This window comes from Ylistrum balloti, unplaced genomic scaffold (genome assembly GCF_031769215.1).
Source record: "Ylistrum balloti isolate Yb309-2 unplaced genomic scaffold, AGI_CSIRO_Ybal_v1 Utg371830, whole genome shotgun sequence".
In the NCBI taxonomy this organism is placed as follows: Eukaryota; Metazoa; Mollusca; class Bivalvia; order Pectinida; family Pectinidae; genus Ylistrum; species Ylistrum balloti.
This window is the reverse complement of record NW_026782909.1, coordinates 672514-696018: the sequence shown is the minus strand read 5'-3', so window position 1 is coordinate 696018 and position 23505 is coordinate 672514. Positions and strand designations below refer to the sequence as shown.

Sequence of the window (23505 nt, the reverse complement as noted above, 5' to 3'; positions counted from 1 at the left end):
CTTATTGAAAGTGCTTGCATGGGATTGCTTTTTATCTTCAAAGGTCAAGGTCATTGTTAAAATAAATAGAAAATCAGTTTCTTTGTGAAAACTATGGTTTGTTTTGGCCAATCTAACCCAAACTTCATACAGTACTTCCTTACTGAAAGAGTTTGCTAAGGATTGATTTACAGTTTTGAAGGTCAAAGGTCATAATCACTGTTACAATAAATAGAAAAATCAGTTTCCCCGCAATAACTCAATTTGCTATGGCCAATCAATCAAACTCGAACTTCATACAATGCTGCTGGATTGCTTTTCAGCTTTTAAGGTCAAAAGTCAAGGTCACTTTTACTCTAAATAGAAAAATCAGTTTCCCTGCAATAGCTTTGGCAAATCAAACTCAAACAACATAAATGCTTCCTTACTGAAATGGCTTGCTTTAGATTGCTTTTCAGGTCTGCTATAATGTGGAATATCTCGAGTTTTCTGTTGCCAATCTTACTCAAACCTGATGCAATGCTTCTTAATCAAATGTGCTTGTTTGAGAAAGATTGCCATTCAGGTCCAAAGGTCAAAGGTCACTGTAACTATAATCTTAAATTGGTTTGTGTGCGATTATTTGAGTTTGCTTTGCTTATCTTAATCAAACTTTATACAATGCTACCTTACCAATAGTGCTTGCTTGGAATATTGCTTTTTATATCCCATGTTCTAAGGTCAAGGTCACTGTTATTATTAATAGAAAAATCAATTTGTTGAATGTATGTGTTATTATATTGTTTATTTTTCATAACAGTCTTTATTGACTTTTGTGGCAGAGTGTACTTAAGGTCTTGCTAGTAATCTGTCAGTCTTGGGAGGGGGGAGGGGGAGAGGAGGCACTGGTCTAAGGGTGGGTAGGTGTTGGTTGGGGGATACATAGAGAGGCCCTTGCTGACTTGTCAGTGTTCTAGTTTTTACCTGTTAATTTTCACCTGCCTATTAAAACGTTATTTATGTGGAGATCTCCAATAGCTTTGTATTAATAGCTATCAGACTTAAAAGACTCAATTGCCATGATGTAAAGTTGTGTTTTCCTGAATGGTAGTTTGATATGACTGTATTTGAACGACTGCCTCTTGTTTTCTTTTATAATCTAAATCTTGTCTGGAAGATCTTCATTCTGTTTTCAAATGGACCCTTTTCATGCTTTGTTAGGCTTAAATGCATGGCATGAATCTGTGTTTTATGAACAACAGTTAGATGCAGCAAAAAACTTTTGTAAATTTTGTTAGAAAAGTACTCAAGCAACATGCTTTTTGTGAGTATTTAATAATGTTATATTAATTGCAAGTCAGCAGCTCCAATAAATTTTTAAGGCTGTGTTGAATATTTGAAGAAGTGGTTTAACTTTTTTAGAAGTGAGATATTTCTGCATTGTCATGCAAAATCTAGTTACTGAAAGTGTTTTTCTATCATTTCATTCATGATGTTTAGAAAGCATTGGCTACCTTGTTTTTAGCCCACCATCATCAGATGTTAATTCAAATCGCCCTACATTCGTGTCGTCCGTCAATCAGTCCAGAATCAATTTTTGTAATCACTTTTTCTTGAGAAGGACTGGATGAATCTTTCTCAAATTTCATATGTAGGTTCCCTTTGGTTCCAAGTTGTGCCCAATTGATTTTGGGATTGATCAGAAAAACAAAACGTCTGACAGATGGCCATCTTGGATCTTAACTTTGAAAATTTGTTATCACCATGATACCTCAGGGATCTCTTGTATTCTTTTTATTCCTACTTTTTATTCAAAAAGTCAGTTACGTGAATTTTAATGTAATGAAATAATCATACCTAAAAATGAAATGAAATAGAAGCTGCACTATTTTTACATCCTAGAAGGAGGCCCTTGCAAAAGTATAGTTATACAGTATTGAAATGCCAGAAAAAACGTTTTTTCTACTTGTATACAGAAGAATATAACTGCAATGCTTATCCTTATCATTAAGATATTAAATCACATTTCCCTACTTCATAATTTACAATGACCTTGCATGACTTATGAAAAAATTATGAGTAAAGTAAAACTTACTGACTGTAGTAGTAAAGCTGTTTACTTGATCTTTGTTAGCCTGGAAGTGGAACATTATCAGTGTCATTCAGTGGAGAATTGAACGACAAAATGAAGGGTTTCTACCGCAGCAAATATACAAGCCCAGATGGGGAGGAGAGGATTGCAGCAGTCACGCAGTTTGAGGTTAGTCCTTGTTTACTATGGAAAGTAATAAATCCCAGTTAAGCACTGTCTGCTTCTGACTTTCAAGGGCAAATAGTGTATTGTTGCTCTGTAATGTACATAATTACGGCAGATCAATTCCACCTGTCATAATCTTTTCACCATCTCATCACTTAAAAAGTGTTCAGTGAAACTCACTTGTGTCGAACATGCTATAATTGAATACATCGGATAAGTCAAATGTTTTGTTCGGTCACAAATTTTTTCTTCTTTATCTTAGTAAATTAAACCTGGAGGATTTGAACATTGTTGAGTTGAATATGGCGTTTGTATTGAATACAAATTGTGGTCTATCCTTTCTAAATTATGCTAGAATTTCCCTTTTTGTGCCAAACATTCAGGTGTCACCTTGTCTCAGGTAAAAATTTCCTTACTTCAGTCAGAATGACTGAATGTTATCAGACAGCTGTATCTATGTTAACGAGCTTGAGCCCAATTGTAATATTATATCGAACATTAATCCCTGCATTTACACAGGTGCACAGGTGAAAGTTAGAATTTATACAGAATTAAGCAACCAAACTTCAAATAAAATACACTGTAGTCTGTTAACCGTAAATCTTCAGTGTTTTGTTTACTTTTTTTTATGCACATGGCTGCTGGAAACCAAAAGGAAAAAGCAAGCGATAACTATTGTGCTGGTGCAAATTAATAAAAATACTAGTTTGTCAATGACACATTTGTTAATGATTTTAAATACATTTCCTGGATAGACATGTTAATATACAAAATACAAAGTTTTCTTTGATTATAATACACAGTTACATTCTTTCAGTGCTGTACATGTAAAGTTATGCTTCAGTGACGTTGCTAAAGCCTAAAGCTTTTCGTAACCACCTCAGTGCTATCAAAGTTATATGAATACAGAATGTTCATGAGTACGTATCTGTTGAGTTTTATTCCAAAATATTGTTTACGGGACCTGTTACCCTTAATGATGAAAATGTGAGTACAATATTTGTATTACTGCAGGTATTGATATCACTAAGTTTTGTGTATGACAGTGGGTGCGTGTCAGTGGTTCACATCACATTTTTTTGTTTTATATTCATACTTATAACTGTTTAATTAAATAAATGATATCCTTGGTGTATAAAATTACAAACTGTTTTTTATTTATTTATTACTTATTCATTACCGTCACGCCACACTATGAGACATGTATCCAGTAAACAACTGATCAAAATATGTAAAACATCTCCGTTCATAGAAACACAGCTCAGTCGAACCATTGTATAAGTCAAATATTTCATTGGGTCCCTTTGACCTATCCATATTTACTGTATATAATCATTAGCTACTTCAGCGATAAATTGCTATTTATTATCATCTTGTACACTGTATACCTTAGTGCAGTTATGCTTCACACTGATCATTTTTGTGATGAATGTGACAATTATGGTCATCAAAATGTTACACACAGATTTTCTTACATGTCTTGATATATCTACTCAATTTACAATACATTGTAACAACTTGTAGAAATTGTTTTGAGATAATAAGTTTGAGTGTACTGCTATAGGTAAGGTACTCAATGATCAAGGTCACATTGTCAGATTACCAAAGTTTTTTCACCCCAGGATATTTTTGCCGTTGTACCATTATACTCAAATTCATCTATTTAGTTCGCCTTTGAGGATTATATTAGTGTTACAAATTTCCATCCATACTTTAATTTGCCCTTCTGGCTTATCAAGGATGAGAAAGGCAAAATTAAATAGGGCAAAATTTCCTGTTATTCAGTACTGAAATTTGTGCATTTTATTCCACAATTGTTTGAAACCTACCTGAAAGGTTGTAATCCTTGTAAGGCATTTTTGTGAAGAATAGAAAAATGATATGAAAAGTTTTAACAGATATGTTGTCCACATATGGTTGCAGAAATGCCCTTGTGTTATGTCCACTGACAATTCATCCTTATGTATTTTCATAAGTTATGGTCCTGTGACTGATCACTAGGTATTGGTGTGTTAATTAAACTTTCATTGATTTAGAGCTGATAAGCCTACAATGTATTATGTGTATATGTGCCTGCAATACCAAGTAGCCTTATCAAATACTAATTTAGAGATCGACAATGTTGGAAATACATAGATTCAGATATCAATATAATCAGGACATGTTACTCAAGTTAACATTTATTTTTCCAAGAAAATCAAGATCAAAGAATGTAAATGCCTGTGTCTCTTTTGGGATCCCTTGATTGCTTGACTGTTAGTTGTCTTGCATGAAAAATTATGTATTCTTTTTTTAAATTGTTTGTGGTAAAAATAAGCTTTGGTGTAGATGATTATAATCGTAAATGAATTGGTGAATAAAGGTTGAAATTTCTTGTGTGTAGGCCACAGATGCCAGACGAGCCTTCCCCTGCTGGGATGAACCCTCTGTAAAAGCAACATTCGATGTGACCTTGGTGGTTCCAAAGGACAGGGTAGCTTTGTCTAACATGGTAAGGTGATTGCTCTGTTTACTGTCTAATATAAGTTATACAAATTGTAATCTGTGTTGATCATTAAAGTACTGAAGTATTCTGAGAACTTTTATACAAATGACATTTAGTCCCTTTAGGTTTTGAGTATTTTATCTTACAGCATCAGGGAGGAGGTTTACAACAAGATATTGAACAATTATTTTTTAATAACACTACAGGACAGCAAAATATAATATACATCACCGGGTAGATGTTCCTTTGTATCTGAGTTTTAATTTTGTATGGCTATATTAATACTCTCTGGTTAATTTCTGACAAAGGGTGCCATTTTCAGTATGTTAAGTTGAGTTTGGTTCTGTATCACTATGTTAATATTCTCTGGTTAATTTCAGACAAAGGGTGCCATTTTCAGTGTATTAACACACTTGCAATTTTCTTGCCACAATATTTAATCATGTCTGTATACTGTGTTTAGTGTGTTTATATGTTACTCTAGCCGGTGAAGTCAGAGGCTCCCCTGGGAGGAGATACCACATGGAAGGTGATGACATATGAGCGTACACCTGTGATGTCTACCTATCTACTTGCATTTGTAGTAGGAGAGTATGATTTTGTAGAGGCAAAAGATGCTGATGGAGTCCTTGTCCGAGTCTACACACCAGTTGGCAAGAAGGAACAGGGCCGATTCGCTCTAGATGTACGTATTGCTGTCTGTATCTTTTAGACAATATTCTTAGACCAATAATAATGATTCTGAATCTGATTGTTTGTATGTCAACAAGGCAAAATCATATGCTTAGATAAATTAGCCACATCAATGGATGCTACATAAAAAGCCTGATCTTAAAAAACTAGTCATTTTAAACATTTAGAACACTATAGATTATATTTCATATTTTCATAATGAAATGTTAATTGATATGTGAACATTGAATGTTTTATTGGTTGATAATATAATTACTAATAAAGTTTATTTATTTTACAACAATTGCGAAGCAAGTTTTCCCAACTTATATAAATCACTCTTGTTGGCTCGGATGGAAGCGCACGAGGGGTCTTATTGTGGGATGGGGTACCTGGGGAAAACCCACGTGGTCAGGCAGGTGACCCCATACCTTTTCACATCCATTCTGGGAATCGAACCCCGAATGGCTAGGTGAAAGACGATTGCGTTACCATATGAAATGCTTTGTAAGCATCAATAAGACCAATTTTAATTAGTAATGAATTAAATCCATACTCAGATGATAGGTCTAAATCCACACTCTGCATACTAATATGCAAACACTAACATTTGCTTATACACATGAAAATGAACATGCGCTCATGGCTTCTGTTTCATTGCGATATACGACATGAAGGAAATAAGATGAAGCCTATCAGTTACTTAACAGTAGAACATGTAAGTCTTTCAAAAGATAATCATATTAAAAATCACATCTTTCAATGTTCTGAACAGGCCACTGTCTTTGCTAGTTGAGATCAAGTTTTCAAACACTTCATTCTGATTTCACATGATATTGACTTATATGGTTTGAATTAATATATACAACAATTATCTTACTTATCATCACTCATAAGTAAATCTCATTTTTGAGTACCGGATAATCCCGACAACCAATGATAGCTTGAAAATCTTATAGCTACGTATGTGTACACACCCCTCTTTGTGCATTTATTTTCTCAAAAAAAAAACACTGCACACATTACATGGGTTAACGTAACTACTTTAACTGCAAAATATTTTATATTGAATACACATAACCATATAAAAAGTAATAGGAACACTAGGACACCTTATCCTATTCCCACAAAAAGACGATCCACATCTGGTGTGCCTTAATTACTAATATACCATGACTTCCCAAATGCATGCATTATTTTCCATTCAAACTAGTGTCAATTTCCAACTATCACCAAGTTGCGTAATTGCCAATACATTTGTAATCAATAATCATTATTACAAATATGCCTTGGCTATCACAGCTTGATAGAGGACCGGCTCTCGCAATGCTAATGGGAGGTAGCTCTCAGCATTAGGTCACTACTCACTTTGGAGTTCACAAATCAATTATAAGTTGGTTGGTTTTACATTTCAACACCACAGAAAGAGTTGCTGACAGACGGAGATCTGGACATCCATGTGTAACATCGCAACATCAAGATTGGTTCATTAGACTTACTTGCGTTACAGGAGATTAATGGCAGCCAAACAGGCACGAAATAACATTGGTAATGGAAACTGTGAAATCCACCCAAAAACTGAGAATATACTGCAACAGGCAAATATAGGCCCAGGTGGCCAGTACATTGGTCTGCCACTGACCCCTCACCATTGAGCACATTGTATACAATGGTTGACAGTAGACATATCCCTATGAGACTTTGGAGGTCCATGATCTTCACAGATGAATCTTAATTCACGTTATTTCAATCAGATGACCATCAACGTGTGTTCCAGTGTCAAGGAGAACGTCTAGCAGATGCTTGTGTTTTGGAGCATGACAGATTTGGGGGTGGATCAGATACGGATTGTTAAGGAAGTCCCATAGTTTAAAGACACCTTACAGATTATTAATTGGAATTTAAAGACTGTATGCTACTGAGGCCTCATGTTTGTTTTGCCTTTCATTATAAGGTAGCATTTGACCTTCCAGCATGATAACGCTAGGTCACACTTTACAAGAGTTTGAAAGGACTTTTTTTGTAACCCAGAATATTGTCCATATTGATTGGCCTCCATATAGCCCCGATTTGTCTGCAATTGAATACTAGTGAGATGAATCTAAAAGAGAGAAAAATTTGGAATCAAGCAAGCATCCCAAATAACCTCCACTAATTGGCTATCGCACTTATCGAGGAATGGAATAACTTTTCTCTACAGAACTCCATGCCAGATCGAACTATGAGATGCTGTAGCCATTCCAGAAGTGCACACACAATATAAGGGAATGGTCTGACAACTGCCATTATCTCAGCTTTGTGTACATTGTTGCATAATCAAATCCGACTCGTGGTATTTTGGTTGGGCTCTTTATTCATATAGTGGTTACATGAGTTACCAAAGTTTACACTTTGTCCTCCCCAACATTGTTTCAGTTACACTTGGTTCTCCCCAACATTGTTTCAGTTACACTTGGTTCTCCCCAACATTTTTTCAGTTACACTTGGTCCTCCCCAACATTGTTTCAGGTACACTTGGTCCTCCCCAACATTGTTTCAGGTACTTTTTCCTCTACAACATTGTTTCAGGTACACTTGGTCCTCCCCAACATTGTTTCAGGTACACTTGGTCCTCCCCAACATTGTTACAGGTACACTTTGTCCTCCCCAACATTGTTTCAGGTACACTTGGTCCTCCCCAACATTGTTTCAGGTACTTTTTCCTCTACAACATTGTTTCAGGTACACTTGGTCCTCCCCAACATTGTTTCAGGTACACTTGGTCCTCCCCAACATTGTTTCAGGTACTTTTTCCTCTACAACATTGTTTCAGGTACTTTTTCCTCTACAACATTGTTTCAGTTACACTTGGTCCTCCCCAACATTGTTTCAGGTACACTTGGTCCTCCCCAACATTGTTTCAGGTACTTTTTCCTCTACAACATTGTTTCAGGTACACTTGGTCCTCCCCAACATTGTTTCAGGTACACTTGGTCCTCCCCAACATTGTTTCAGGTACTTTTTCCTCTACAACATTGTTTCAGGTACACTTGGTCCTCCCCAACATTGTTTCAGGTACACTTGGTCCTCCCCAACATTGTTTCAGGTACTTTTTCCTCTACAACATTGTTTCAGGTACACTTGGTCCTCCCCAACATTGTTTCAGGTACTTTTGTTTCAGGTCCTCTACAACATTGTTTCAGGTACACTTGGTCCTCCCCAACATTGTTTCAGGTACTTTTTCCTCTACAACATTGTTTCAGGTACACTTGGTCCTCCCCAACATTGTTTCAGGTACTTTTTCCTCTACAACATTGTTTCAGGTACACTTGGTCCTCCCCAACATTGTTTCAGGTACTTTTTTGTTTCAGGTACTCCTCTACAACATTGTTTCAGGTACACTTGGTCCTCCCCATTGTTTCAGGTACTTTTTCCTCATTGTTTCAGGTACACTTGGTCCTCCCCAACATTGTTTCAGGTACACTTTTCCTCTACAACATTGTTTCAGGTACCTTGGTCCTCCAACATTGTTTCAGGTACACTTGGTCCTCCCCAACATTGTTTCAGGTACTTTTTCCTCTACAACATTGTTTCAGGTACACTTGGTCCTCCCCAACATTGTTTCAGGTACTTTTTCCTCTACAACATTGTTTCAGGTACACTTGGTCCTCCCCAACATTGTTTCAGGTACTTTTTCCTCTACAACATTGTTTCAGGTACACTTAGTCCTCCCCAACATTGTTTCAGGTACACTTGGTCCTCACCAACATTGTTTCAGGTACTTTTTCCTCTACAACATTGTTTCAGGTACACTTGGTCCTCGCCAACATTGTTTCAGGTACTTTTTCCTCTACAACATTGTTTCAGGTACACTTGGTCCTCCCCAACATTGTTTCAGGTACTTTTTCCTCTACAACATTGTTTCAGGTACACTTACAACATTGTCCTCCCCAACATTGTTTCAGGTACACTTGGTCCTCCCCAACATTGTTTCAGGTACTTTTTCCTCTACAACATTGTTTCAGGTACACTTGGTCCTCCCCAACATTGTTTCAGGTACTTTTTCCTCTACAACATTGTTTCAGGTACACTTGGTCCACCCCAACAGTGTGTCAGGTACTGTTTCCTCTACAACAGTGTTTCAGGTACACTTGGTCCTCCCAACATTGTTTCAGGTACTTTTTCCTCTACAACATTGTTTCAGGTACACTTGGTCCTCTACAACATTGTTTCAGGTACTTTTTCCTCTACAACATTGTTTCAGGTACACTTTTACTTTTTCCTCTACAACATTGTTTCAACATTGTTTCAGGTACACTTGTTTCAGTCCTCCTCCAACATTGTTTCAGGTACTTTTTCCTCTACAACATTGTTTCAGGTACACTTGGTCCTCGCCAACATTGTTTCAGGTACTTTTTCCTCTACAACATTGTTTCAGGTACACTTGGTCCTCCCCAACATTGTTTCAGGTACTTTTTCCTCTACAACATTGTTTCAGGTACACTTGGTCCTCCCCAACATTGTTTCAGGTACACTTTCCTCCCAACATTGTTTCAGGTACTTTTTCCTCTACAACATTGTTTCAGGTACACTTGGTCCTCCCAACATTGTTTCAGGTACTTTTTCCTCTACAACATTGTTTCAGGTACACTTGGTCCTCCCCAACATTGTTTCAGGTACTTTTTCCTCTACAACATTGTTTCAGGTACACTTGGTCCTCCCCAACATTGTTTCAGGTACACTTGGTCCTCCCCAACATTGTTTCAGGTACTTTTTCCTCTACAACATTGTTTCAGGTACACTTGGTCCTCCCCAACATTGTTTCAGGTACTTTTTCCTCTACAACATTGTTTCAGGTACACTTGGTCCTCCCCAACATTGTTTCAGGTACTTTTTCCTCTACAACATTGTTTCAGGTACACTTGGTCCTCCCCAACATTGTTTCAGGTACACTTGGTCCTCCCCAACATTGTTTCAGGTACTTTTTCCTCTACAACATTGTTTCAGGTACACTTGGTCCTCCCCAACATTGTTTCAGGTACTTTTTCCTCTACAACATTGTTTCAGGTACACTTGGTCCTCCCCAACATTGTTTCAGGTACACTTTGTCCTCTCCATCATTGTACTCCCATAAGTCCCTGCTCACCTAGGCTACTGCTTGCTCTGCCTTCCATCTCTCCTCTCTAACTCTAGTCTCCAACTCCCCTCAATTCCAACTTCCCAACTGACTCCCGTCAAAGTGTTAAAAACTACAGAAGTACTTAAAGCCTATTACAGCCTGATTGGATAACAAAACCCAAACCCTTTGTGCATCTCATTATTAAGGCATGTGTGCTCCAGTACCTTATCTCACCTGGCTCAAGGGATCTAGATGTACTTTAATCGCCGCAGCTGATGGACAGCATGCATACTACCTATCTACTCCAAACAGTGATCCTCTCACTGGCTATCTAGTCATGGTTGCTTCATGAGGCACACCCTGGGTGATATCATCAGTGTTAGCATACTACCTGTCCATCACTGGTCGTTAACCCTGGTCCAGTATAAGATGACCTTTGACACCTGTTAACATTGCTCCCTAAGGTACCTATTGTACTTTAATTTTTTATCAATATTGTACTTTTACTACTCATTTTGTTACAACATTAGAGTACCCTTATTCATGATGGTGAAATAAATTTCTTTCTCATTTGTTAAAAAAACCTCAGTAAATCTGAAGACAGGTGGTCCTATATTCGAAGATAATATTGCATTTCACATTGAGGCATATTGCTCATAAATATTTATTAAATCGTACAGTTGAAATTATGTTATTTAGGCTTAGCTTATATCCGTCGCCCCCTTTGATTAATTTTGTTAAATTTCGATTTTTTTTACTTGAGAAGTACTTGATTGATCTTTTTTAAAATTTGATATGCAGGTATCTCTTGGTCCATAGTTGTGCCTGTTTATTTTTAGGACTGATCATGGCTGACAGGTGGTCATCTTCGATTTTGTTGTTAAAAGATTGTTATCACAATTTCTGAAGAGAAAATTTTTATTTTGAAATTTTGAAATCAATTGAATTTTTTTTCAATTAATTAAGAGCAAAAACTGAAGAAAGAAGAGAATAGAAGGAAAAGATTAAATTTTAAATAAAAATTAAAAAACCAAGCCATGGTGGGGGCCAAGATCCCTCTGGGATTTCTTTTAAAATGAAGATAATCCTTTTGATTTAAAATTGAAGGTAAATAGTTTGTTGTTAATAATTACATACAGAAAGTGTTGACACAGCTTATTTATCATTATAGGTGGCTGTGAAGACCCTGCCATTTTACAAGCAATACTTCCAGATAGCCTATCCTCTACCAAAAATGGACCTTATAGCAATAGCAGACTTTGCTGCAGGTTAGTAATTATCATCATAGACAAGTTGGGTGAAAAGGGGCATTTATTTACAGATACATCTTTGAATAAGATTTTTTGTTTGTTGGGTTTTCCCTGTGAATAGCGATGGTCATTTTAAGGTTGGGTATTCATGTATTAGCTGGTAACTACCTCAAAGAACAACATACAGGAGGCCCGTTGTATGCTGTTCAGAGCAATTAGGGTAAAGTGGCCTGCCCAAGGACACAATCATGACAGTTCAGGTAAGGAGTGTTGAACCATGCTGCTCAGATCTTCACCTGAGGTTATGAAGGCTGTAATCGACCGAGCTATCACATCCCATTCCATGAAAAGAAGGAAGAGAGCAAAGTAATTACTGATAATAATTCAATACTAAAATGTGACAGTCATATGGATAATTACAACATGTATATTGATTTGATGGTCAGTTCTTGGTTTTTCCTCTCAAATTTCATTGACTTTGTACACCTAACTGAAATTACCATTTTAATTTTAAGTGTTTTCTTGAGACCGCCAATACCTGTCCCACAGCATACATATGTGTAATATAACTGGATCCAATGTACATCTGAGGTGTAGTGTACAGATGTTTCAGGTCTAACTTTTGTCTTTTCCAAGGTGCTATGGAGAACTGGGGACTTGTGACATACAGGGAGACAGCTTTGCTTATTGATCCTACCACTTCATCAGCGAAAACTCGTCAGTGGGTGGCCCTGGTGGTGGGGCATGAGCTGGCACATCAGTGGTTTGGAAACCTTGTGACAATGGTATGTAATTAAATTCCTATACGTTACAGTTTTGTTTTCTTAAAGCTGATTTGATTTGATTTGAATATTAAACAGTGTTTTCTGACAACTTGAGCTGTTGAATTTAATTTCTGCACATCTTTAATTTACTTGCATATATACTGTACACGGGGAAACATTTGTCTGTGGTTTCATTTGCTCACTCTTTTTAGCTCTCCTGGCCCAAAGGGTTAAGGGTCCATTGTCCATCTATCGTCTGTTAACTTTTCCACTAAATCATTATTAGTCATGAATGACTGAGTGGATTTTGATCAAATTTGGTCAGAACCATCCTTGGGAAAAGAATGTGTTGCCCCCTCTAGGGTGGGAAGGGTGGTGTCCAAGAGTGGATATATAGCAAATTCTTTAAAAAATTTCTTTCCCTGTAAGAATACTAGTAAGTTGTTCCAATGTTAGAGTGCCTGGATTTCAGCCCAGCTTGGTCTGAGGCATGCATGGATGAAGGGGATCACTTTGTATGAACATTGGGTTTCAACCCTTGGGGATGGTAGTGGGAGGGCTCAATAGTTGAAATGGAGCAAATTCTTTGAAACCTTTCTTCTGTAATGATTAAATTTTGTCTGGATTTAACCTGATCTTTGATGAAGAGAACTAAGTTTTATACAAACAGTACATCTAACCCCCTTCGGGAGGAGGGTTAGGGCCTTACAGGGGAAGTAGTAGATACATGTGTTTTAGATACTTTTCCTTTAGTTTAAACTAATCAGTTTCAGCAAACTAAATGAGATGAATGATACAGACCATATGGACCTCTTGTCTTCATTGTGAAGTTCACTCTAAATTACATTGAAATACATATTTCAGCTTTACTATCAAACATAAGTTCAGCTTGAATTTTTCACCATATTATCTAAAGGGTTTCCAGCTAGAATTATTACAGTGAATGTTTTTCTGTTAACAGTATAAAGCTGTTTTTTATTGGTTGACCAAATTTGTTTAGAAGTAAAACATTAAAAAGTTAATGCATATTTAGCATTTAAAAACTACTGTTGATGGCTACATTAAAACTGAAAATGAAAATGTCAAAACCAAACTAGATAATAAGTCTAAAATCAGTTGTTATTAATTTATTACAGTGCATGCCAATATTTTCACTGATAAATAATGATCTGATTGATTTCCATTTTACAGAGGATGTTTCTTATGATATATTTTGATTTTAACAAAAACTGTATATCGGATGCATACAACAGTTTTATTACTGGCATTAGAATGTAAAGTGGAAAAAGTAAAAGCATTTTGGACTGTAATTTTTATGGACTTTCATTGTATTGTTGTATCATATGAAAACTCCTACAGGAATGGTGGACTCATCTCTGGCTGAACGAGGGCTTTGCTTCCTGGATTGAATATCTGTGTGTAGACCATTGTTTCCCAGAGTTTGACATTTGGACACAGTTTGTAAATCAGGACTTGGGTCGTGCACTGGAACTGGATGCCCTTCATAACAGTCATCCCATAGAGGTGAGATTTAACATGAAACATTAACTCCATAGAGGTAAGATTTAATTCCAAATTAGATTGCGAAAAGCAATCCTCAGTTCTGTTGTCAAGATATCGTATGGATTTTTAGAAAAGACCTGGGAGGAAAGTGTCAGAGTATAGTGAGACATATGTAACGAAATAGATATGTTAATCATGTGCTTCTTATTACACTGTATATATAACAAAATCATAGTTCGACATACGTCACTGAATTACAGAATAGGTGTAACTGATTCTCAGGTGGGATAGTGATAGTACAGTGAGTTTGAGTGTTGGCCTAGGTAACCACAGATAAAGATTGAAGGTGTGTTGTTTGACACTCTGTGGCAATTAGTATTTCTCAGAAAGCTGGGAACAAGCAGGTGCATGCTGACAAGAGTGTGTACTTGAACAAGACACTTTACGCTTATATCTCTGGATTACATGTGATGGGTCTTCTACATGTGGTGCAGTGTGGCAGCTAATAACTTCTTCAAGAAGACCTTACCTCAAAATAATGGAGTGATGAACCTAACAAACAAACAAACCTCAACAGCTCATCCATTGAAATGCTGTCTTTTACACTAGTAATAATAGTAATAAGGAGATTTCATAGTTGGAAAATTTTCGATAAAGCTATGAAATCGATCAAATGTGAAGGGGTCTTGTTAGGAAATGAATAATATAGATTTGTGAGTTATCCAATGAATTCTTTTATGGAACCATCTGTCTCGACTAACATTATGCTCTCTGTGTGCTAACTCCTTCCTATCACCTCTCTACTTCTTTTATGAAGATGGCATCTAAGAAAAAAATGCTACATCTTTAATGATCCACAAGTATATATCCTGGAATATTTTTTCTACCTGTTTAACTTTAATGTTTATTGGTAGGTGCCAGTCGGCCACCCTGATGAAGTTGATGAGATATTTGATGCTATTTCCTACAGTAAGGGAGCATCTGTCATTAGGATGTTGCACGACTACATAGGTGATGAGGTATATAAAAATCTTTTTTGTTGTAATGTTTTCTTATTGCTTTTTATTTACCATTGTTTGGAACTCCTTCAATGTTACATTGCTAAAATTTGAACGGATATTACCAGTTAATGAACTGTCAACAGCGTACAAATATTGCAAGTCATCTAGACAGATTAAGATTTCCTACCCTATTAACAAGGTGAAAATTAAAAATGAGAAATGCAAGCATTTTACTGCCTTTGGTTGGCATTCAGGGGCAAATAAATTCCAACAGAAAAAGGACAATTTCAACATGAAACGCTGACCTCTTTATTTCATTTTCCTGTATCCTGTTGGCATTCATATGTCCATGAATGCCACTGAAAGCAGTTGAATATTTAAATATAGCAGAAAGACAACTGTGTTGGAAAATGAATTCACAAAAAAATTTGATATGTAGATTCCTAAATGTTTGGACATGGTAGCAAGTTGTTAAGTTAAGAATATTTGAGAAGATTTCATATATAATGTAATTAGGAATATGTGGGTTGGCCAAGTTACGACATCCACAGTTGAATGAGTCTGATTACAATGTGTTGGTAGGTTTAATTTTTTTTTACCTGACTTATGTTTGACTCACCAATGTGTGGAGCATTTGAACTTATTTTGGGGTATTCAATAAAGCAGAAGTTGCTTACCCTTTGGAACACATTATCTTATCCTCAGTATTCTTCAAGGGTCACTTTGTTAATGTTTCATCAGTCTGAGTTTTTATCAGGAGTTTGTCATTGTTTCATTAAGTTCTCGCTCATGCTTCTGTGCTGTAACTTGCGTCCTTATTTAAGGAGAGTTTCAAATTAACAAAATATTGAGACATCCTTACATATATATTTTTTTAAATAATTCACCTCATATCAGACTGGAGAAGCAAAGTGGTCTATATTAAGCTGATATCATTAAGTATAAATGAGATTACTCATTTTTGAAATTTATAAGGTTTTTATGGCTTAAATCATTCCTTTCATTTGTAACATATTTACCCTGTAACCTATAAAAGATATCTGTAAAGTGTATTAAGCTTACATAAAATTCTTTCTTCAAACATCTTAGACCATTTTTGTAGGGTTTAAAGTGTAGCATTCTGTAATATATAGAGGATATTTAATAGTGTCTTCAGTTATAACAAGTATACTTTACAAGTTTGTCTAATATTTTAGTATCTTTCACAAGTGTTCAGCTTGATCTTGACCCATATTCAATGTCACAGGGGTTAATTGTGTAGAAATTTTTTTAAACAACTTCTTTTCAGTAAGGGAAAGGCCAAGGGTAATGAAATTGATCCTTAAGCATACTGGGAAAAGGGACTACAATATTATTCAATTGAACCACCTTGACCCACTTTCAAGGTCACAGGAGTCAAATGTGTTAAAATCTTTAAAGAATTTCTTCTCAATAACCAAAAGTTCCAGGGTACTGATATTTGGCCTGTAGATTGCTGGGATGAAGGGTTACAAAGTTTGTTCAAATGCAATGACCTTGACCCTCTTTCAAGGTCACATGGGTCAGATGTATGAAAATCTGCTAACAACTTCCTCTCAATAATTGAAAGTCCCAGGGTACTAATATTGGACCAGCAGAATGCTCAGATGAAGTGCTACCAAGTTTGTTTAAATGAATGACCTTGACCCGCTTTCATGGTCACAGGGGTCAAATGTGTTAAAAAATCTTCAAACAACTTCTCAGTAAGACAGAAGCCAACAGTAATGATCTTGAGCTTTTAACATACTTAGATATTGTTCACCAATGACATGCTGATATGATGGCTTCCAAGTTTGTTCAACTGCACAACCTTGTGAACAGGTGAGCAATGCAGGCCAGTTGGGAACTTAAACATTTCATCATTTTTGTACATTTTTACTACATTGTGTCGTATTTTGCAGAAACTTACATACCGTATTTATTCCAATAAACGCCCGTCTCTAATAAACGCCCCCCCACCTGTTTTCTCAGTAAATTTCAACAACTCAGGAGTCAGGTTACAAAGCTTACCTTTTAATAAATTTTAAATTCCTGGTATCCATGAACATAACCAAATAAATTTTGGCACAAGAAAATTACACTGTCATGACATGTACACAAGTAATATCAATTTAATCCACAGTTCATTTCAATATACTGCAGGCCTAATGGCCGGGATTGCCGTACGAACTACTGTCTTCACTTTCACTTTCACTTTCGCCAGTCTCGCTTTCACTCAGTTCTATTTGTGGAATAGAAGGCGCGTTCACATCACCCATTAAATTTTACAAAACATCATCTGCAGCTTGGACATCCTTTTCACTAAACCCCTGGAATTCCTCATCGTCAGAATCATGCTTGAAAATATGATCCTCGCTACCGTCCAGCAAATTTGTGATACTGCATTTTTTTAACGATCTTCTGATTGTGTCCGGGCTAATGCTATCCCATGCTGTCTTGACCCAAGACAACATTGCAGCTTTTGATGGGGCTTTATGATTCCCTGCTTTGGTTTTCTCAATGGGGCCACTGAAACACCATTCGTCATACAACTCTCCAAGTTTTTGTTTGAAGGGTTTATTCCACGACACATCAGCTGACTGTTGCTTACATGTACATCCTCCAGGTATAACACAGACGTCTGAATTATATTTTTGACGAACCAGTTTTTTTACATCTTCAGTAAGATGACCACGGAAAGCGTCCCATACTAATAACCGCCTAGCTGTATCATCCACACCCCAAAGTTTTTTTAATCTAAATTTTTTTGCCCAGGATTTTTGTCCGGCCCCGCACATGTATACCACAATACCACTTGGTATGCCATCTTTCGGAAGGGGACGAATGCCTGGCATGTGCACAAATGGGGCGATTTTAGTCCCATCGGCATATGCTGCCAGTGTCACCGTTATTTTTTTATTTTTCGTGGCCAGTACTGTAAACTCTGACCTCCTTTTCCCCCTTTATTGCCAATGTCGATTTTCCTGGCATGTCAAACCACACCGGGGTTTCGTCCATGTTAGTGATATAGCTATCGGGGTATTCTCGTAGCCGACGCATTCTTAACACGAAATTAAAAAAAATTGTCAATACAATCATCAATTAATGAAACTTCATGTTGTGCCACATGCGTAGATCGCGTGAATGAAATGTTATGTCTCTTTTTGAAATTAGAAAACCATCCATATGAGGCTTTGAATGATTGACTATCATTTGCCTTATGCATACGCAGGGCCTCAAACCGCAATGCTTTCCCAGTCACTCGTATTCCGGCCTCCTGTCTGTCCTGTAGCCATCTCATCAGATTTTTGTCAATATCTTCATATCTGACATGCCTCCCACCTCCTTTACAGCGTTTAGATGTTTTAGAAAGATTTAAAAATTTTTCTTTGTGTTGACACCAGTCCTCGCTCGTTTTCTGTCAACACGAAACACTTTCGCGGCAGCATGTTTACCCTTCTCCTCTGCGAAGGCGATTACTTTAAGCTTGAAAGCAGTGTCGTAATTTTGTTTTGTCCCAGACATTGTTATCAGGTATGTGGGATTTATTAAGAAACAGACTGGCTTATATACCGCTGTGTTTTTTTATTTTGTTATGCAAACTAGGCCTACAAGCAATGATGAACATTGTACGTTTTTGACTGAAGCTGACACGATTGACATCGTATCATTTCATACAAGAATTCAGGTTATCAGAATGCAATTGACAACAATGTTTAAAGCTACAACGATGCAATTTTCAAATGCATTCTTTGCTGAGTAATTTGTTAGTTTGTTAACAATGTTTTTAAGTGGCAGCCATGGCATGTCACAACCAACAAATAATGAAATTTTGTGTTCTATTAATCGCCCCCTGTCTGAAAAATTTCACGCCCCCAGGGCGTTTATTGGAATAAATACGGTATTGTATCTTTTTAGCAGGAACTTATACATTGTATCATTTATTGTTGTAACTTATACATTGTATCATTTATTGTTGTAACTTGTACATTGTATCATTTGTATCATTTATTGTTGTAACTTATACATTGTATCATTTATTGTTGTAACTTATACATTGTATCATTTATTGTTGTAACTTATACATTGTATCATTTATTGTTGTAACTTATACATTGTATCATTTATTGTTGTAACTTATACATTGTATCATTTATTGTTGTAACTTGTACATTGTATCATTTATTGTTGTAACTTATACATTGTATCATTTATTGTTGTAACTTATACATTGTATCATTTATTGTTGTAACTTGTACATTGTATCATTTATTGTTGTAACTTGTACATTGTATCATTTATTGTTGTAACTTATACATTGTATCATTTATTGTTGTAACTTGTACATTGTATCATTTGTATCATTTATTGTTGTAACTTATACATTGTATCATTTATTGTTGTTGTAACTTGTACATTGTATCATTTGTATCATTTATTGTTGTAACTTATACATTGTATCATTTGTAACTTATACATTGTATCATTTATTGTTGTAACTTGTACATTGTATCATTTGTATCATTTATTGTTGTAACTTATACATTGTATCATTTATTGTTGTAACTTGTACATTGTATCATTTATTGTTGTAACTTATACATTGTATCATTTATTGTTGTAACTTGTACATTGCATCATTTATTGTTGTAACTTATACATTGCATCATTTATTGTTGTAACTTATACATTGCATCATTTATTGTTGTAACTTATACATTGCATCATTTATTGCAGGATTTTCGCAAGGGGATGAATCAGTACCTGAACAAATTTCAGTACAGTAATGCCTTCACTGAGGATCTGTGGGATGCTCTGGGAACTGCCAGTGGTAAACCTGTCCAGAATGTCATGTCTACATGGACACAACAGATGGGCTTCCCTGTGATTAAGGTAAAACTTTGTTTGGTATCCTGTAGATAATTTTGGATGGATGCAGCAGCACTACTCCTTTGTAGAAAAGTAAGAAATATCTATTATTCAAGAGAAATAAAAGCATAGATAACAAGTAAAGCTATCAAACAGAAAATAAGTCTTTTTCTTCGTAAACACAATGTTTAATATATACATTTTGATTTGCGCTGAAAAGGTGGTGGAAGTTAAGAAATATCTTACACTTTTATCTGTTTTATGTTTATACATGTTTACCTGACATAAAAGACAAAACTTGACATGAGACAAATGACGGACAGTTTATATGTTTGTATCCAGTGAATTAGGACATGAGAAAACGTCAGAATCAAAACTTACATGTGAAATACACTATGTAGAAAATGTAGAGTTTAACCCTAAAGATAGTAGATTCTTGATTCAACCGTGAGATGCATTTAATGAATTTTCGTATGATAACAGTTCTCTGCCACAAAGAATAGCTTCAACAATACAATAACGACATATTCTAGAACTAACACTTAATGAAGCCATGTCTTGACACTAACCTGTTAAATAATCGTCTTGAAATGCAGCACGTCAAAAGCGCACATGGGTGCCACCATTTTTGTAACACTTGCTGGGGTGAGACTAAAAAGTACATCAAGTGGCTGGGTGAAACATGTGGTATGGAAAGAGTTAATACTGTATTATCTTAAACAGGTGGAGGAGAAGCAGGAAGGAGACAGCCGTGTCGTTACTCTTACTCAGGAGAAGTTCTGTGCAGATGGTCAACTTCCAGAAAGTAAGAGTTCTAGTGTCTCTGATTGACTCCTTTATACATCAGTCCAGTTTAACTTGCTTGGTGCCCCCCTGTCAGATACAGATGTTTGATGTACTTGAAGTTTGATTGTAGTTTAAATTAAATTTTTACTATTGATTTCAGTCATAATCAAAATATTGTGTATTTTCCTTTTTTGCTTTTTACTGTGGAGACCAAGTGTTTAAGATGTCTGACTGTCTTAATTACTAACTGTCCACTTCTGGTTGTTAATAGGACATAAAGCACCCATAAATTATAATACACATACATAAATTTTAGCACATATTTCTGGGATTATACCTAATATCATTAAGTAGATGAGATAGATGATGAGATTGATATTATACTTAGCTTCCTAGATCACTAAATAATATGATTGCTGATGGATCATTTCTTTCCGGTTTAAAAGATTTAAACATACTATTTTTTCCTTACCAAAAACAGCTATTTCCCAGAAAGGAGGCAAAAGTTTTTCTAAAGAGATATGAATGTCTTCCCATTTTTAAGAAAGAGAACTTTATTTTCTCCATTGATATTGGTGTAGACTGCTGTAAAATTCAGGGGGGAAAAAGGACATACAATGTGTATATTTATTTGTAGATTGTAAATCCAAGTGGTTGACACCAATAACAATGTGTAGCAGCAGCAGCCCCAATTCACCTGTCAAACGCATCCTCATGGAAGACAAGACAACAACGGTAACTGTGGAGAATGTCAAGACTGGAGACTGGGTCAAGGTCAGCAGAAGTCATTTCTTGTTACACACCATGTGAACATGATATCTACCCATAAGTAGGCTGGGAAATTTACTCACATTGAAATTTAGACTGTATATTTATCTCTTTCTTTCATTTAGGTTGAGCAAATTATTCTCTAACAAATACTGAGTACCAAACAGATAAGGATAATTAACCTCATCCGTTTGAAGCATTTCGTTGAAATAATGAAATACTCTTAAATCAGCAGATTTATGAGAGGTTGCTTATACTGACGATGAAATGGTCGTCTCCGATTCTACTTTTGATTTCAGAGTCGTTGATGACAAGAAAAACATAAGATATACATGTATTTTCAATGTCAAAATAAAACAAAAACACATATTACTGTAGTAACAAGGTTACGATGAGTGATAATTAACTCACAAACAGGTGACATGGTGAGCAGATAATCAGTCGTATTTCCCATCAATTTACTGAGCAATTGCAAAGTATTTTCATGTGGATATCAAATAGAAAACATTAAAACTTGTTTCATACAATAGATTGCAGCAAATAGATTTCAACATACCAATATTATAAACACCACACATTGGTAAATCATCTTTTATCCATGACAACACTAACAGTCATATGCTCAGAAAAAGGCATGAACCAAGGACCAACCTGGAAGCCACTTCTAGTAGCAACCATTAAATTTTTTTTTTTTTGTAACTTTTTATTTTTTTACTTCAAACATGATACATTGCAAGACAATAAACATACCACACTTTCTCATTTATATTTTATATCCCATTCAGCTTTTCTTCTTTCAGTCACTCATCATACACCTACATTCATACATCACCTTCACTTCATCTATACAACACTCCCAACTGGTATATTAATTATATAAGATATATTCATTCATCCTTCACCTATACTACATTCACTCATATTTCACCTGCACCTCATTTATATAACAAAAACACTCATAAAAGATTGATTCACTTATATTTCATACACTACATTTTCACTAATTCTTCATATATATATATCATACACCTATACAAACTCCCCTGAAGGATGTGTTCACTCATTTTTCCACTATGTATACATATTCACTCATTCTTTACCTATACTACACCTATACAAACATTCTTACATGTTATTATCACTCATACTTCACCCACTCAAAAAACACAGAACAAATACACATAACTACATAAAAGGAATAGATCTCAGAAGGAGAAAGAGAGGGAGAGAGAAAGAGAGAGAGAGAGAAATTAAGAGGGAGCTGTCTGGGAATGTATAACCACATCCTAGAAACACAAATTTATGATGCTAAGTTATCTCAATTAACTTTTCCCATTTCCTCCATACTTTTTTAAACTCATCCAGTACCAGATTCCCTTTTCCAGTAGCTATGAATTTCTGGACACAATATGTTTCCTTAATTAGATTCTTGAGACCATGAATAGATAATTCCGTTTTTAAACATCTAGAGCTATAGATGTACTGTTTCATTATCAATATTATTGTGTTGTCCACTACAAAATTGATATTGTTCCTATTCAATATTCCAAATAAAAAGGATTCTTTATTATATGCAAAAGGTATTGAAAGACTGTCCACAAGATATTCAAAATTCTGTAAAAATCTTTGTACTTTTTCACATTCCCATAGGGCATGAATAATTGTTTCTGGCAACCACTAAATTTTGATTGACTGCAGAAGAGTTCATTTTGATGTGTTTTATTGTATCACCGACTTGCTGTATATGTTGTATTACCTGACCAGTACTTACCTGTATTTTCCAGCTGAACAGTGGTACAGTGGGAGTTTATCGTGTACAGTACTCTCCAACCACTTTGGAGACATTGATCCCTGCAGTGCAAGACCGTAGCCTCCCACCTAGAGATAGACTGGGACTACAAAGTGACCTGTTTGCTTTGGTAAGTATACAGAAGACTATGTTCTATCACTACAAAAAATACATTTATAGAAATCTCTGGTTTTATACTGTGTAACATTAGGTTTAGTAGCAAGGAATGGAAGCATTATATTTTACCCTCCTGCTCCTAGTTTATGTAGAAGAAAAAAATGGATGCATTTCTATGTCTAACTCATGAG

The 23505-nt window shown here is 35.7% G+C and overlaps 1 protein-coding gene across 1 annotated transcript in view; it reads left to right on the top strand.

Annotated features, from left to right (window-relative positions):
* LOC132563714 (puromycin-sensitive aminopeptidase-like) overlaps nt 1-23505 on the top strand; it is a 49750-nt gene that overhangs the window by 5701 nt on the left and 20544 nt on the right. Inside the window, exons 4-14 of the mRNA XM_060228465.1 lie at nt 2093-2218; nt 4599-4706; nt 5185-5385; nt 11642-11738; nt 12357-12505; nt 13844-14008; nt 14902-15006; nt 19723-19878; nt 20578-20659; nt 21278-21414; nt 23193-23327. Of these exons, the coding sequence (XP_060084448.1) occupies nt 2093-2218; nt 4599-4706; nt 5185-5385; nt 11642-11738; nt 12357-12505; nt 13844-14008; nt 14902-15006; nt 19723-19878; nt 20578-20659; nt 21278-21414; nt 23193-23327 (1461 nt within the window). The remainder of the gene's footprint in view (nt 1-2092; nt 2219-4598; nt 4707-5184; nt 5386-11641; nt 11739-12356; nt 12506-13843; nt 14009-14901; nt 15007-19722; nt 19879-20577; nt 20660-21277; nt 21415-23192; nt 23328-23505) is intronic.